This window comes from Epargyreus clarus, unplaced genomic scaffold (assembly GCF_041222505.1).
Source record: "Epargyreus clarus isolate Ecla_fem2 unplaced genomic scaffold, WU_Ecla_fem_2.2 ptg000016l, whole genome shotgun sequence".
In the NCBI taxonomy this organism is placed as follows: domain Eukaryota; kingdom Metazoa; phylum Arthropoda; class Insecta; order Lepidoptera; family Hesperiidae; genus Epargyreus; species Epargyreus clarus.
The window spans coordinates 5,042,551-5,059,868 of NW_027332224.1; the positions used below are offsets into that span (position 1 = coordinate 5,042,551).

Genomic DNA, 17,318 nt, shown 5'->3' on the forward strand with positions numbered 1-17,318 from the left:
TTGTGTCCTATTAATTACAGAATGGGCCCTTAAAATAGAATTCTCATAGACGTCTTATAATTCTATTCTTATCATAGACATCTATATAATATATTAAATATATGAATACTTCCACTTGCTGTTTTGTTTTGATTACGTCCCGTTCCAATGATTTGGAATTGACGAATCACTCGAGAGTTACTAAATTTATTCCTTTTTTTCAATAATACTTCTCTTACATAGATAGTATAAAATGTCATTGCTTGCAAACAGAGGATTTAAACATATAAGAATCTGCAAGTTCTTTAACGTTTATGAGTATTGGGTTTAGGAACTTGTATAAGCAAATTTGTTAGGATATTTAGCGATCGTAGTTGAACACATCGTCACTGCACACGCCTTGTAATTTGACATTCTTGCAATTGTACTAATAAAAGTTAAATAATTCTCAAGATTTCCCCTGAAGTATGTGTAGCGTCGAAGTTTATTTCTATATTTTCAATGTGTTGACGTCACGCTACGAAATGACACTTGACCGCCTGTTTTGGCGTAACGTTCCGTTTACCGTAATAAAAGTATGTTTTTTATTAATAAATAGCCCTTTTTTCAAAAAAATGATCAATGAAAGGCATATATAATACGTATATGAATTCATTAAAACAGTTTCCCAAAAAGTGTCAAGTAGCCAATTCTAATCATTACAGATAACGAGGCGACTGTCCCCATCAGGTATCGTCGCTAGCTACATTTGACTAAGAAATTATTTCGTGTGTTACTTTAGACAATTAAAAAAAAATATTCCGATACGATCATTTTTTCGACCAATTTTGATGCCACATAAACCCGTCCATACACGGACGTCCAGAAAAGATTATGTTTAATATTATTATTTACTATGTTAAACAAAAAAAATACGTGTGGCACTCGGAGACTGCCGCGGTAAAGCTATTGCATAGCATTTTTTATGCTATGAAAACGCTCAGAAGGAATTCCAGAAACACAATATATTCTTCCATAATCATCAACATTTACATTAATACATCTTTATCCACTATTTTATCATATCTCCATTATATAAGACATTGCAAATATCAGCTGACATTTCATAACTCCAAGCAAGACTGAACATTCTAAAATATAAAATAGAAAAGTATTTAATAAGTGACATAAACTATTAATAACCAGCAATATAAATGGATCAATGCGATGTGCCTGTGACATTTGGCCGAATGTTACAGGTACATCGCATTTTTCATTAATAAATGCACTTTGTTTATTCATATTTAAAACACTTTGTACACAAATTATTTGTACCATAAATCATAATGGCGTTTTGATTTTGTGCTGTCAAGTCTGTCAGTTGTAATTGTACGTTTAAAAATAACAAACACTCTTTTACGTTATTTTATCAATCCAGAATTCAACATAGCTTATGTTGATAAAACATATTATTTGGATAATATGGTAATATAATTTTCAATTTTATAATGGGAATATAAAATATACTTCACGCAATTTTAAGATTTCTGCACGGATTATAAAAAAATGTGTATTACTGCCATCTGTGTTCAAGTTGACGAATTAAGGTTATCAAATAAAATAATAAGGAATGTAAAATAATACTTTATTCAATTATATCCATATTTTTCTATTGACAGTCAACAACTCGGTTGCCTGGAGACTTGATATCCAACAGTCCTCCACCGCTATTTTCACTTACACCACCAGGGGCGCCGGCAGCATTTGGTCAAGGTGACGGCGCACCAGTATGCCATTTTCAGTTCTGACTTCATAATGGAGTCTACCTAATCTTCGGATGGCGACTCCGAACTCCCATTTAACTCTTGGGTTGGTGTAACTGCGGACTTGTACCTTATCACCTTGTCCGAACTCCTGCGTTGGCGGTGCATTGTAATGTAATCTGGATAGTGGGGCGGATTTCTTAAATAAGGCATGCATATAGGTTCTTACCTCTCTGCCGAACATTAACTGATAAGGTGATAACTCTTTTGTATTAGGTGTACGTCTCAAGCGTGCCTTGACAGTTAACAGTTTATCAAATAAACTTCCGCTCTTGCTGATATAAAAGAACATTCAGGTATTAGCCGATTATTTTCTTTTTGTACATTCAAAAATTTAAATTTTAGCTTTGTATATATTTCTTCAAATTCGTACCTGTATTTTATTTCCTCTTCTAAATTTTCTTCTTCTGTAAGCCATTCAATTTTTTCTTGAATCGCGTAGAATTTTTTCAAATTTTCTTGTAAAGAATTCAGTCGTATATTTATTTCTTCAATGTCAATTTTTTCTATTCCCGAAATGTAATTTTCGGTTCGTTTCATTAACCCACGTAATGTGGCTCGTATTTCCTTATTGTTTTTTAGTTCATTCGACATCTCGTCGCCAATATCAAATAAAATAATAAGGAATGTAAAATAATACTTTATTCAATTATATCCATATTTTTCTATTGACAGTCAACAACTCGGTTGCCTGGAGACTTGATAGTTGGATATCAAGTCTCCAGGCAACCGAGTTGTTGAAAGGTGTTACTTATTTTCGTTACGGAATTTCTCGATTCGGTCGCCGCGCTCAAAGCCCGCGATAAAAGCTATGCAATAGCTTAAAATTGTTATTAAAATATATTTTATGTGCCTGATAATTTATTTGACTTGATATTAGTGCACTCAAATTATCCTATAAGTGCAATATAAATAACAAAAAATCAATTTCAGTTGCGAGAAAACTGCTTTTTACCCGACTGCCAAGGAAGGGTAATGTTTTTCGCGCGTATCTTGTATGTTTGTCTTTCTTTATTTGATCCGATCTTACAAACGGCTGGATAAATTTCGACAGTTAAGGTGTCCTTATATTCGTCTCAATGACCCGAGTGTCCTTAGATAGGTGTTAGAAAAAAAAAACAAAAAGGGCGAATTTTTGGCGCGAAATAGTAACACATTTCAAAAAAAAAGTTAACCGAACCTATCGAGTGGGGTATCAAATGAAAGTAAATTAAACGTAGATTATAAAAACATATTTGTATATATATAAAACAGCAAGATGACTGACTGACTGATTAATTAAATGATTTTTTCATTTTTCAGAAATCAACGTACATCCAAAACTGTTCAACTTAGGGTTCTGAAATTTTGCACATACGCTTACTATATAGCGTAAATAAGTACTAAGAAAGGCCTTTTGGAAATTCCACCCCTAAGAGGGTAAAATAGGGAAAAACTGTTTTCTTGAAATGCTTTAATTTTGAAGCAACGACTATAAAATTTAGTATTGAGCTTTCTGGATAGGAACAAGGACACACCTATCTATCCCCTTCCGAAAAATCAACCCCGTAGAAGGTAAAATAAGGCTTAAAAGTTAATTTGAACAACCGTCAATTTTGAAGCAAACACTATAAAATGTTGTATCAGGCATGTTCGATAAAAATAACGAAATTCTATCTCACCGGATAGATCTTTTATAGATCATAAATTGTGTTTTTTTTTGCGAAATAACACGTTTTAAAAAAATACCAAACCTATCGAGTAGGGTATCAAAACAAAGGAAATACTCATAGGTTATTTATATAGCGTAATTTCGCACTACGAGGATATAATAGGATAATATTGTTTGAACATCTTTTGATTTTGAAGCAGATACCTACTATGAAACTTTGTATTTAAAAATAATGAAACGCCTATTTCACCGTTTTTGGAAATTCTACTTCAGCCTGTTTAGTGCAGTCGGGTTTTTGATTTTTTAATTAAATTACTTGTTTTGAAATGTCGAGAGTACAGCACAACCTCAACGCTTCGCTTATGAGGCGTGCAATAAATATGATAATTAATTTAAAAAATCAAAAACCCGACTGCACCAAAAAGGCTGAAGTAGAATTTCCAAAAGCAGTGAAATAGGCGTTTCATTATTTTTATCCAGAAAGCCAACTACAAAGTTTCATAGTAGGTGTCTGCTTCAAAAACTAAAGATGTTCAAACAATAATATCCTATTTTATCCTCGTAGTGCTCATTTACACTATATAAAGAACCTATGTCTAAAATTCCAGCACGCTTAAGTTCAGCGGTTTCCCTTTGCGTTGATCTCTGGCACAGCAACTCACTCATTTAGTCAGACAGTCATCTCGATGTGTATATAGGAGTATATATGCACTAGCTGACCCGGCAAATATTGTGTTGCCATATAATAAAAAAATGTTAAAGGTGAACAACCCTTATCACTTAGGGGTAAAAAAATAGATAGTGGCCGATTCTCAGACCTACTGAATATGTATATAAAATTTGGTGAAAATCGGTGAAGCCGTTTCGGAGGAGTACGGTAACTAACATGATAATTTTACATATAAGATATTATATATTGTATGTGTAATCTCCTCATCATTTCCTTTCTTTTTACTCGATAGGTTTGGTTAACTTTTTTTAAAACGTGTTACTATTTCGCGAAAAAATCCACCATTTACGGTCTATCCCTTTACACCCGAGATGATATGAGCGTGAGTTTCACTTTAAAAAAATTCCCACGTGATAGCTTCTTATTTTTCGAAACGCAACCGATGCCGATCGATCGTGAGGAGAGTATCGCACGTGCTACCGGCTAAGTGAGCGGGGTGCAGGCGGTCAGTTGTGCTAGGGACTCGTCCAAAGATGCCAGATTTTTTCGACCCGCGCACTGTCACAGGTATATAATTATTTTTGGTATTAAATGTTTAGTATCTATTATTAATTATAGCTAATTTGGAAGCTAAAAGAACACTAAATACGTGGAATTTAGTACTTTATTCGATTAACTTGCAATTTAGATACAATTAGGTTGCAAATTTCAACTGTTACGATCGTGTGCCTACGGTTGTTGGTGCAGAATAACGTTTGATGAAAATGCTTTTATTGCTATTACAAGTTATGTGTAAGTTTCGTCAATATCAATTTTGTTTGTTTCAATTTTAGGGGTACATTTAAATGACGATCAGATTTTGCCAGTGCGGGGTGAGGAGAAATATATCGGACATTAAAGATCTTCATGAAAGTGAAGAGCTTCAACCAAATAGATTAGAAGAGTTTGAATTTGAAGAATTGTGCCCTGAAACAGATCCAGAAGCACATGCAGACCCTCAAATAGAAACTGACCTAGAATTGGATCTGGAACTTGAGCCTGAACCTCAACCATCTACTTTAAAATCATCCCTAGAAATTTCTCGCCGCCGAGCATCTTCACGTCCAACACATCGAAAAATAGCTTGGAAAAGAATACGTTTTCTGTCTTGAAAAGGTCTACACATCCCTACCAACATCTCCAGTAAAGTTTCCAAAGAAATATTTTTCTTAATATTTTAATTATGAGGCTCTTGATATGTAACCAGATGCACAAATTTATATTATCTAAGAAGAACCGGTCGAAAACTTAATTTAATTGCAATAGATATGGTTAAAGTTTTCTCCATCTGCTTTATCATTGGATGTATTCCCTAGCCAAGAATATCTACGCCTTGGAGACCTGGATTTAAGACGGAGGCAATAACGGAAGAGAGAAGAATGTTGATTTTCATAGAATTACGTAGTTTAGGTTTCATTGCCAAGACAGATTTTCTATAAAGACTAATGAAAATAAAGACAGTGATGTTAAATATCTCCAAATTGTTTTAATTTTCTAATATTTTTTGATAAAAAACTAATTTTTTTTGCAATTTTCACGATCGTGAGTGTGACAGTTCCCACCGGAGACTCACGATCGTGCGAGTCGATTTCTGGATTACGTATAAACTCTGGATTTTTTTTCGTATTTTTTGTGGATCCCTTAAGCTATATAAAAAGTCGTAATAAACGTTTTGAATCGGAAATTGCGAAAAAAAATCTTCGGGTGTAAAGGGCTATAGAATATATAAATTCAGTAAATCAAAGTTTCGGTCATTATTTTACCTCGTTAGAGGTAGTATTTCATTATTTTTATCCAACAAGCCTGATACAAAATTTCATAGTGTTTGTTTCAAAATTGACGATTGTTCAAATTAAATTTTAACCCTTATTTTACCCTCTACGAGGTTGATTTTTCGGAGAGGGATAAATAAGTGCATCCTTGTTCCTATCCAGCAAGCCAAATACAAAATTTTATAGTAGTTGCTTCAAAATTAAAGGATTTCAAAAAAACTGTTTTCCCCAATTTTACCCTCTTAAGGGTAGAATTTCCAAAAGGCCTTTCTTAGTACTTATTCACGCTATATAGAGAACCTATGTGCAAAATTTCAGAACTTTAAGGTCCTTGGTTTAGGCTGTACGTTGATTTCTGAAAAATGAAAAAGTCATTTAGTTAGTTTGTCAGTCAGTCACCTTGTCGTTTTATATATATACAAATATGTTTTTAAATTCTCCGTTTAATTTCCTTTAATTTGGTACCCTACTCGATAGGTTCGGTTAACTTATTTTTTTAAATGTGTTACTATTTCGCGCCAAAGATCCGCCATTTTGATTTTTTTTTACTAACACCTATCTAAAGACACTCGGGTCATTGAGACAAATATAATGACACCTTAACTGTTGAAATTCATACAGCCGTTTGTTAGATCGGATCAAATAAAGAAAGACAAACATACAAGATACGCGCGAAAAACATAACCCTTCCTTGGCAGTCGGGTAAAACAGTGATCAGAGGCGACAAGCGTACCAACATGCGCGACTAAGAGAGGATTTATTTCTATTTCGTTGGTAGCTTTTTTCCGAGACTTAATGAATTCGGTTGAGTGGGCAACTTCATCATGTTAATTTTGTGTTACAGTGATGCGCGCGCATCTTGAAATTTCACTCTCATCAGTTTTTCATAACGCGCCTAAAGAAGTATAACTTCAATAATTAAAAAATACTTAAACGTTACACGTTTAACAATTCAGTTAAATAGTTACAAAATATTTATTATGCAAATATTATTCATCCATTTCCAAAATCGATTAAATAATCGAGAACAAGAAACTGGCATTTACAACACCAGTTACTCAATTTGAAATAACCAATGACAATTGTCTTTGAGCGACGAGAGCAAATATCGATCGTTTTACTTTTCATTGCGGGTTTTAACACATAAGCTTTATAACTTTAGCACTAGGATTATTTATTGATATTAAAAAGGCGTTTGATACAGTTAGCCATAAGCTGCTTTTATACAAATTAAAGACCATTGGCATCACAGATAAAGCATATCAAGTTTTTGAATCTTACCTGACCAATAGGTATCAATTAGTGAAAATTGATAGTTATGAAAGTGAACGTCAAATGATAACTTGTGGCGTCCCCCAGGGCTCCATCTTGGGACCCCTGTTGTTTTTAATCTATATAAATAGTATATCTGGCATCGGTTTAAAAGGAGACATTTCTTTATATGCTGACGACACTAGTTTATTCTATTATGGACACAACGTGGACATCGTTATAGCTCAGGCCCAACACGATTTAGTTATATTACATAATTGGCTACAATCTAATTTGCTTAGCATTAATTCTTCAAAAACAAACTACATCATTTTTGCTGCAAAGAACAAAAAAATAGGTAATCATAGTCCCCTCCTAATTAATGGTCAAGTAATCAACAACGTTAACTCTGAAAAATACCTCGGTTTACTTCTTGATAATCAGCTCACCTGGAAACCTCACATTGAAAAAGTCCGTAAAAAACTTTCATCTCTGGTTGGTGCAATAAAAGGCATAACGCGATGTCTCCCGAGAAACGTCCGTTACACTATATACAATTCAATGGTCAAACCTCATGTTGAATACCTAATTGAAGTGTGGGGAGCAGCAGCAAAAAGTAATTTGATAAGCTTGCAAACTACACAAAATAAACTTATAAAAACCTTATTTCGATACAACTTTTTAACATCTTCGTCGAAAGTATATAAAGAAACGAAAATAATGAATATTTCTCAAACACACAAATATAATATATGTATTCTGGTAAGAAAAATTTTGACAAAAGAAGTTCATACAAAACAAAAATAACATTCACAAAAAACTTTCAATTCCAAAAGCGAGTCACCAGACACGCCAATAACATAGCATTACAACCTTCAAGAACCAATTACGGGAAAAAAAGTATTTTGTTTGAAGGAGCGCAATATTATAATAAACTGCCTTCAAATATAAAAAGTGCGAAAACGTTCCTGATTTTTAAAAAGTTATTAAAAAATCATATATTACGAGAACAGTATTGAGATAAAAATGTAATATATTAAATAAGCAAATTAAACATTATACAATTGCATTTTGAAATAAATAATAAAACAAAAATAACAATAAATAAATAAAAGGGGAAAAACAGTATAACGATTTATGCAGAAAATAAATAAAATATATATATATATATATATATATATATATATATATATATATATATATATATATATATATATTATAATTATACTTTATTCGGCACCTAGCCATTAGAATACAGTTTAAAACACAAATAATTACTTAAAATACTCATCACATATATACATACATACAAACATACATTCATACAAATAATTTTTCTTAACCATATTAATATAAATTCTTTAATAATAATCTAAAAAATATAATAAAACGCTACCTTAAGTTACTCAAATAATTATTATCCAACACTGTGTCATGACCCTTAAACAACAACTATCATTGCATTCGCATTTTTTCTACAGATATGATTGTCAACTTTAAATCTACCCACAATAACACTACGCTAACCCATTTAAATTTGTTTGTATTTTGTAATTTCTCTGTAAGTGATTTTTTTTTGTAAAATCTTATGAGAAATAAATGTCTTTAAACGTAACTTTATTACCAAAACTGGCAATGTACTATAAATTATGAAAAAAAAGTGTGTGTGTGTCAGCTACGACGCACGATTGGAGTTTACTCCTTACGAATGATAATTATGATATATATCGAATAGAAAAAAGGGTAGGTAAATGAACGCATCTGCTAAAATGATAAGAGAAACAAACATATATCTGTAATTATTCGGATTATTTATATTACTTCAATAATGCGTATTACATAAAGTATGTTACAAAATAATATAAAATAGCGCCATCTAGTGGCAAGTTTTATAAATTGTAAGTTTGCAAGTTTATCAATCTATGTATTTTGGTTCCAAATATTATAATGGTAACTTAATATAATTGTTTATATTAAAGTAAATTTTAATATAATATAATTATTTATATTTAAAACAATGTTAAACGTTTTATAACTTAAAACTTAATAATTATAATTTCTTTGCCATCTATAAAATATCCTTGTTGCAATTTACGGATGAAATTTATATGAGACTCAATAAACATGTTATTATATGTAATTTGGATTGTTTCTGAATGTTTTATAATTCTAGAATTCATTTAAAACGTATTGCTAATTACCCGACTGCCAAGGAAGGGTTATGTTTTTCGCGCGTATCTTGTATGTTTGTCTTTCTTTATTTGATCCGATCTAACAAACGGCTGGATGAATTTCAACAGTTAAAGTGTCATTATATTTGTCTCAACGACCCGAGTGTCCTTAGATAGGTGTTAGTAAAAAAAAATCAAAATGGCGGATTTTTGGCGCGAAATAGTAAGACATTTAAAAAAAAAAGTTAACCGAACCTATCGAGTAGGGTATCAAATGAAAGGAAATTAAACGGAGATTATAAAAACATATTTGTATATATATAAAACAGTAAGGTGACTGACTGACGGACTAACTAAATGACTTTTTCATTTTTCAGAAATCAACGTACAGCCTAAACCAAGGACCTTACAGTTCTGAAATTTTGCACACAGGTTCTCTATATAGCTTGAATTAGTACTAAGAAAGGCCTTTTGGAAATTCTACCCTTAAGAGGGTAAAATAGGGGAAAACAGTTTTTTCGAAATCCTTTAATTTTGAAGCAACTACTATAAAAATTTGTATTTGGCTTTCTGGATAGGAACAAGGACGCACTTATTTATCCCCCTCCGAAAAATCAACCCCGTAGAGGGTAAAATAAGGGTTAAAAGTTCATTTGAACAATCGACAATTTTGAAGCAAACACTATGACATGTTGTATCAGGCTTTTTGGATAAAAATAATGAAATGCTACCTCTAACGAGGTAAAATAATGACCGAAACTTTGATTTACTGAAGTTATATATTTTATAGATCGTAATTGGTGAACTTTTTCGCAAAATAGTAACACGTTTTAAAAAAAGTTAACCAAACCTATCGAGTAGGGTGTCAAAATAAAGGAAATTAAGAGGAGATTACATATACATTATATAATATATCTTATATAATGCTTATATATAAAATTCTCGTGTTAGTTACCATACTCCTCGGAAACGGCTTCACCGATTTTCACCAAATTTTATATACATATTCAGTAGGTCTGAGAATCGGCCACTATCTTTTTTTTTACACCTAAGTGATAAGGGTTGTTCATCCTTAACATTTTTTTTATTTATGTGGCAACACAACGTTTGCCGGGTCAGCTAGTACATATATACTCGTATATACACATCGAGATGACTGTCTGACTAAATGAGTGAGTTGCTGTGCCAGAGATCAACGCAAAGGGAAACCGCTGAACTTAAGCGTGCTGGAATTTTACACATAGGTTCTTTATATAGCGTAAATGAACACTACGAGGATAAAATAGGATAATATTGTTTGAACATCTTTTATTTTTGAAGCAGACACCTACTATGAAACTTTGTATTTGGCTTTCTGGATAAAAATAATGAAATGCCTATTTCACTGCTTTTGGAAATTCTACTTCAGCCTTTTTGGTGCAGTCGGGTTTTTGATTTTTTAAATTAATTACTTGTTTTATATAACTTATTTTGAACATAATTCATTAGCAATAATTCTGTAATAAATATTAAATAATACTGTTTTGATTTTGCCCGTTTATCGTTGATAGATGGTGCTGATCAATAATGCATCCATTTTTATAAGTTAAATTAATATATCAGTAACTTACAAAAGCCTCTTTATGTTAAAAACTTATTTTGCTAATATTATATCTTTTTCAATTGCTTACTGATTTTATATGTTACTCTTCTTTAAAAACGTTCATAAAAGATTGTTAATCATATTATGGCGCCAATGTTCATATTTTTCACAGTGTTTATAAATGATCAAACCTATAACTTAATTTATGCAAAAATGTAAACAAATTAGTTAATGACGTTTTAATGTTTTATATATTGCTAATTATTTTTATTGTAATAATTACTTTCATATGGGATTTGAACTTACTGTATTTTAAATTAATAAAAGCACTCTTGATTCATATTTTGGTTACCGTTACGCCTCAACTTTTCGTGTTACACTTGATTTTACTCCTCATAAAATTTCCGTACCGGGCCTTATAACTCAAATCGTTTCTTAAGGAGTAAACTCCAAAAATTACTCAACCATAAAAGGAAATATTTTCTTTATCGCTGCAATATTTTCTTGTGGAATTTGTACAATTTACTACCGCGCAATTCGGCATATTTATTGATGTCAATTAACATCAATAAATATTAACATCAATTAGGTGAACAGTGATGACCATGTCTACAGAGCATGTTGGGATTTAGCTCAGCTGGTTATAGAAGAAAGGCATAGTGTTGCAGAGGCTAGACAACTTAGCCAACGCCATGTATATCTGCGGTGTGGACGTTCACTTAACACTCATAGAGCCACCCACACACTTCACAATAATTCTACTCGTGAAGCAAGAATCTATAATGTTATTAAAGAATGGATATTACCTCAAACTGTAAGTATTTATTAAATATGAAGAGAAAAGTAGCTAATGGGCATAACAAATGATTCTTATAATTATAATATAAAGCATATAAATATGAAATATTTTTGTTTTAGATACAAGAAGGGAATTGCATATGCCATCCATGTAAGATGCCATCCATGTAAGAGGCTGCTGACAGAGCGTCAGTTTGTATGGAGTCTGGGCCATCTACTTCTTCTGAAGAAAGCCAGCCAATATTTATGCAGCCTCCGCATCCAGAATAACCAGTGACTATAGATAGGGAATTAAGAAGCTCATATTCTGAGCCAACTATTGCGTTACCACATTACGTTAGGGCAAGTGAAACTCAATGCAAATGTTTTATAGAGGGATGCCAAAGGACTGAAAGACACAGAGTTCCAATTTCTGTGAGAAAAATGTTACTAGTAAAATACAATATTATGTGCCTGAAAATAACAGACTTTGTGATCAGCACTTAGTTACTGATACATGGGATTTCATTAGTGTGTTAGGAAATAATTATAGTAATAATTTTACAGCAACACATATTCAAGATATGTTATTTTTAAACGGGGTGCAAACTACAGGACAGCAGCCTACTCAGAGAGCTGTCAGCTACAAATAAATAATCAATGGCTTTTGAGAGGATGCATATTGTCAAGACATATTTATTGAAAAACATGTTTTGTATATCTTTTAGTTGACAGCTCTCTCCGAAGCAAGGAAGCTATTCTGCAATATTATTGCAATTGTATTGTAGGTAAACGGAGTGTAGGCTGCTGTGCCCATGTAATGACAATTATTTGGTATTTAAGTTGGGCTAGATATCAAACTAATATAGTACCTCCTGCACGATTTTTAGATGATATTTTAATATTAATTGAAGAAGAATACAGATAATTATAAAGACTTGTAGTTTTATTTCATTTTACTATGCATTCCTTCCATCCATCATCTTCCTAAATCTCGCTGTTAATATTAGGTCTCAAAGAGAAATAGGCTATCGCTCTTGACTATTATAAGTCGATAAAGCAGATGCAACTTGGGCAATTATGTACATCGTTTCATACGAACATCCAGCAACACATTTGTAGTGTCTAACCCTCTAAAATAGTGTGTTTAGGTTTCAAAATACAAAAAGTAAATGACTCAAGCCTACCTATGTAAAATGTACTTAACGAGTTTATTATTTGTTTTCTTGACAAACATAACCTCTCTTTTTCATATTTAACTTTAAATTATTTTACTCACAGATTGCCAAAATTCCCGAAATACTCAAGAATTACTAATTGATATATAAGCTTTCAAATTGGGATACTTCCAATTTGTTCCATCTCTAGCCCAAAACTGTATGAAGCATGCCCAGTCTCCTTTATCAAATTATGTCTCCTTTATGAATTAAAGTTTGTAATAAAAATATATTATATATGTTATTGTTTAATTAACTAATAAATTTGAAATCGATCCAGAATATAAAAATATTAGTAAAATCTCTATTTAAACATATTTCAATTTATGTAGGTCATAAATATAACATACTAGAAGTTTATACCAACTTTACCATTAACTTTTTTTGGTAGATAACGCCATCTAGCGACTAAGCGTAAAGCTTTATAGATCGATACATTATCACTTGGACAACTAGTTATGATTTAATCCACCACATAGCCGCGGCGCCACCTACCTCAAATCCCGTCTCTAATATCGTCTCAATGGAATAAATTATGTTTTTCGTGATTGTCGTGTTTGAACTGGAAAGTTTTCTTATTTTTATAGGGCGTTTGTTAAAAAGTGTGTAATTGTTATAGTTTTAGTGTGTTGTTAATTTTTGTAGTGAATCAGACTATACGTGTGCAGTGTGTGTTGACAACCTGATATAGTTGAACACAGAAGGCATAGATGGCGTGACAGGTAAGGTCGGAGCGTTGAGATCGTGATTTGGACCCCCATTTATAATCAACTTTGTTTTATTTTTAGTATTTGTTGTTATAGGTGCCAGCTATATATATACATTGTCAAAATTCCAAGTGTCTGTCTATTACGGTTTAAGCGGTAGAGGCCTGTGACAGACGGACAGACAGCGGAGTCTTAGTAATAGGGTTCCGTTTTTACCCTATAGGTACGGAACCCTAAAAACTAATGATGCAGTTTTAGTTTTTATTGAAATCGGCCTCGCAACTCCTCTCAGCATTTATCGTTAATCAAGGCCTATTTAAAGTTCACCCTGTATATAGATTAGCTATGTCGATTAGCTAGAAGTATAACTTCTCACGCGCGTACATAAGTACACGCACCCTTTTGATGTGAAACATCTATAGCCGCACGTAAAACCGATTTCTGGCGTGGCGACGCATGCCGCTATACGATGCTATACGATGGTATATATATACAGTCTATATGCAGTAGTGTGTACGGTGTGGCGACGCGTCGCCATGCGCAATCGACTGTGCGATTCTCTCCCACTCGATCTGGCGTTAAGCCATCTTTTCGTAATATTTTGTATTTAATGAAAATAAATGTTTATTCAATAAATAGTCATCGTTATCTGGAAAAATGAAATTGAATTGTAATATTAAAATATTAGATTAAGAAGACAATTATGTATTAACTAAAATTTTGCATACCTCTAAGAGGTGTAATATAGAGGACAATTTTATGATATAACAACTGTATACCTATATTAAGCAAAATAAATAAATAAATAAATAAAAAAATCGTAATATTTTATTTTATCATTATGACATATTTAGTTCCTATCACAATATGTTCTTTTCTGCATATTACTTTTACAAAATAATGTCGATGTTTCACATGTGCTAGGCGTCCCGTGACGGCTCACATTTTTTTTTTTAAATGTGTTACTTTTTCGCGCCAAGAATCCGCCATTTTTTTTTTTCTAACACCTATCTAAAGACAGTCGGGTCATTGAGACGTATATACTGACACCTTAACTGTCGAAATTCATCCAGCCGTTTGTTAGATCGGATCAAATAAAGAAAGACAAACATACAAGATACGCGCGAAAAACATAACCCTTCCTTGGCAGTCGGGTAAAAAACACAGTCTTTATTATATTAAAACTTTATTTGAATATGGGAATTCGTCTGTTAACAATACTTTTAAAATAATAAAACTTAATAGTAAGCACCACATCCACACGGGCCAATACCAGCAATGCCAGGTCCATAACCGAGAGGGCCAGTCAGACCAGGTCCATAGCCGAGAGGGCCAGCCAGACCAGCGTAGGCACCAGCATCCTCAGCAGTGATAGCAACAGCGCCGTTGCCGCAGCCGTAAGAAACAGCACCGGCACCAGCGGTTGGCAGAGCGCCCTCAATAGCAACAGTTCCGAGGAAAGGCAGAGCGCCGCCTACAGCCAGAGCACCTTCGTACGCGTTCTCAGACAAGACAGAGACTCCAGCAGGGATGAGAGGAGAAGCAGTGGAGATAGCTAATCCAGGGCCGTTGGAAGCGGAGAGGGCACCAGCGGGAGTGTAAGCCCAGTCAGCGAGGGGGGCGGCGGCGTAGGGGGCTCCGGCCCACGCAGCAGCGCAGGGAGCTGCGGCTAAAGGAGCAGCGGCGAAGGGCGCAGCACCCCATGGAGCGCCAATGCACTGGGCAGCGATGCTCTGGAAAACATTAAGTACCTTTAATATTTAAATTACACAGTTGGAAAAATGATTTAAAGCAAATTAGGACCTTATGAAATAGCAAATTTACGATATGATTGTTGAATGTGACTTAGTACTGTTGTATTATAAATCATAGATTTTCGTTAGATTTTTAGTGTGTTTTGGGCAGACATTGATACTATCGATATGAGAAAGTTGTTCAAGTGTTGTGAGAGTTGTGAGAGTAAGAAAATATCAAAGTTGCTATTTTTTTATGATTCCAAATTTAAATTAAAAAAACTTTATTTTTACCTGAAGCAGAAGCGCCTGGGCGCATACGAAAACAATAGTTTTTGCAGACATGTTAGAAGAATAGTTTGAATACCAAACGAATGAAATGTGAATATTTCTATATTAGTATTTATAGTAAAATATATTTATTATTATCTTTTCAGATAAAGAAATTTGGTCACCGTTGGTCATAGTTTTCACAAATGTTTATGTAAAATGTGTTACATTATTACTTACTTACTTATTGACACATTTTATAAATAGAACGTAATAATTACAAGTTTCATAATTATAATATGTTTGTAATATATTTGACGGAGTATTTCTCTTTTGATACGAGTATATTAACATCAATAATCTATACTTATAATAAATCTGTAGACAGGTCAATTCTGTACATGAAATATATTTCCAAAATAACTATCAGGGGGTCATTAGAGATCAATACTGGTGCCAAAAATGCAATCAGTAATTTTTTTGTCTGTCTTTCTGTCTGTCTGTATAACCTTTATAGAAACAAAAACTACTCAATGGATTTTAACGAAACTTGGTACAATTATTTTTCATACTCCTGAGCTGGTTATAGTATAGTTTTCGTCACGGTACAATCAATAGGAGCAGAGCAGTGAAGGGAAATGTTGTGAAAACGGAAAAATTACTCCATTTTCTAAGCTTCCGTCGCGTGTGCAACCTTAATGGTTAAAGCTACACAGAAATCATGTATGACGGAAATGTTCTCCTTCAAAAAACAATAACACGTGTAACTCCCCATAGCTTAACAGTTCAAAGCTTTCTGATTATATTTGTCTACTCCTACGTTTATAACACTCTCGTCAGCCCTAATTAAAAAAGTTAACAGTATTAACTATTCCATAAAAAATAATCATAGAAATCATACCCCTAAGTGATAAGGGTTGTTCACCATTAACATTTTTTTATTTATATGGCAACACAGCGTTTGCCGGGTCAGCTAGTTAATAATATAAATGTAAGTACTAATTTGTGAAGTACTATTATGATAACATTAAGTTGCAGATACGAATTTCAACTCTTTTCAAAATTCGTCTTCTTTTTAGTCTCTCAGAAATATATTTTGATCTACATAATATGGTCATTATATTGGGTGCTATAGATAAGCGAGGGTAATGACTTCCAACTTAGAAGGTTTTAGAAGGTGGTAAAGCCCTCTGCGATTCGTCTCCGGCGACACCACCGCCGCACCTAGTTCTGCCAAATAACAGCAATGTGTTGTTATATTCTCGTTTGGAGAATGTGAAGCAGAAATAATTAACCGAGGTTTTCCGACTTAGTCTTCAAGGGTAGCAACGTATCTGTTACTAAATCTAATATTATCGGGGCTGATTAGTGATGTCCATGACGGCAGTAGCCACTTACCATCAGGTGGACTGCATGCTTGCTATCTCAATATTATAAAATTGCTCCTACCTTTTTTCAAACTTTGTAAATCGATTACAAACAAAACGAGCCACAGGGCTCTGTAGTCTTGTCAATTTTTGAATACAATCTACAAACCAGTGGCAAGCAATGACCTTTCATAAAACCCTTCTCATAGTAACAAATGTCCAGTAGTGTAAATGTTAATAATAATAATAATAATAAATGCAGGATAGTTCGAAAATTCCTTCAGTTAGATACTGATAATAACACCTTACATGAAACCAACGCTATCATTC

General features: G+C 33.1%; 1 protein-coding gene and 1 pseudogene across 1 annotated transcript; one reads left to right on the plus strand and one right to left on the minus strand.

The window, feature by feature from the left end:
• The first annotated feature begins 7,546 nt into the window (after positions 1 to 7,546).
• LOC140748543 (uncharacterized) lies at positions 7,547 to 12,347 on the plus strand (annotated as a pseudogene).
• Positions 12,348 to 14,672: 2,325 nt separating this feature from the next.
• LOC140748544 (chorion class B protein Ld34-like) lies at positions 14,673 to 15,696 on the minus strand. Its single transcript, XM_073081357.1, has 2 exons — positions 15,646 to 15,696; positions 14,673 to 15,351 (listed from the first exon to the last, which is right to left on the minus strand). The coding sequence occupies exons 1-2, from the start codon at positions 15,694 to 15,696 to the stop codon at positions 14,857 to 14,859; spliced, it is 546 nt and encodes a 181-aa protein (XP_072937458.1). The 3' UTR covers positions 14,673 to 14,856.
• Between the last annotated feature and the right edge of the window lie 1,622 nt (positions 15,697 to 17,318).

What these genes read in the sequence shown, in the direction of transcription:
- LOC140748544 (XM_073081357.1), bottom strand. Translation starts at nt 15,696, where the DNA reads ATGTCTGCAAAAACTATTGTTTTCGTATGCGCCCAGGCGCTTCTGCTT. An exon ending in CCCAGGCGCTTCTGCTTCAG is followed by an intron (nt 15,352 to 15,645) that starts GTAAAAATAAAG and finishes AATGTTTTCCAG; the next exon opens with AGCATCGCTGCCCAGTGCAT.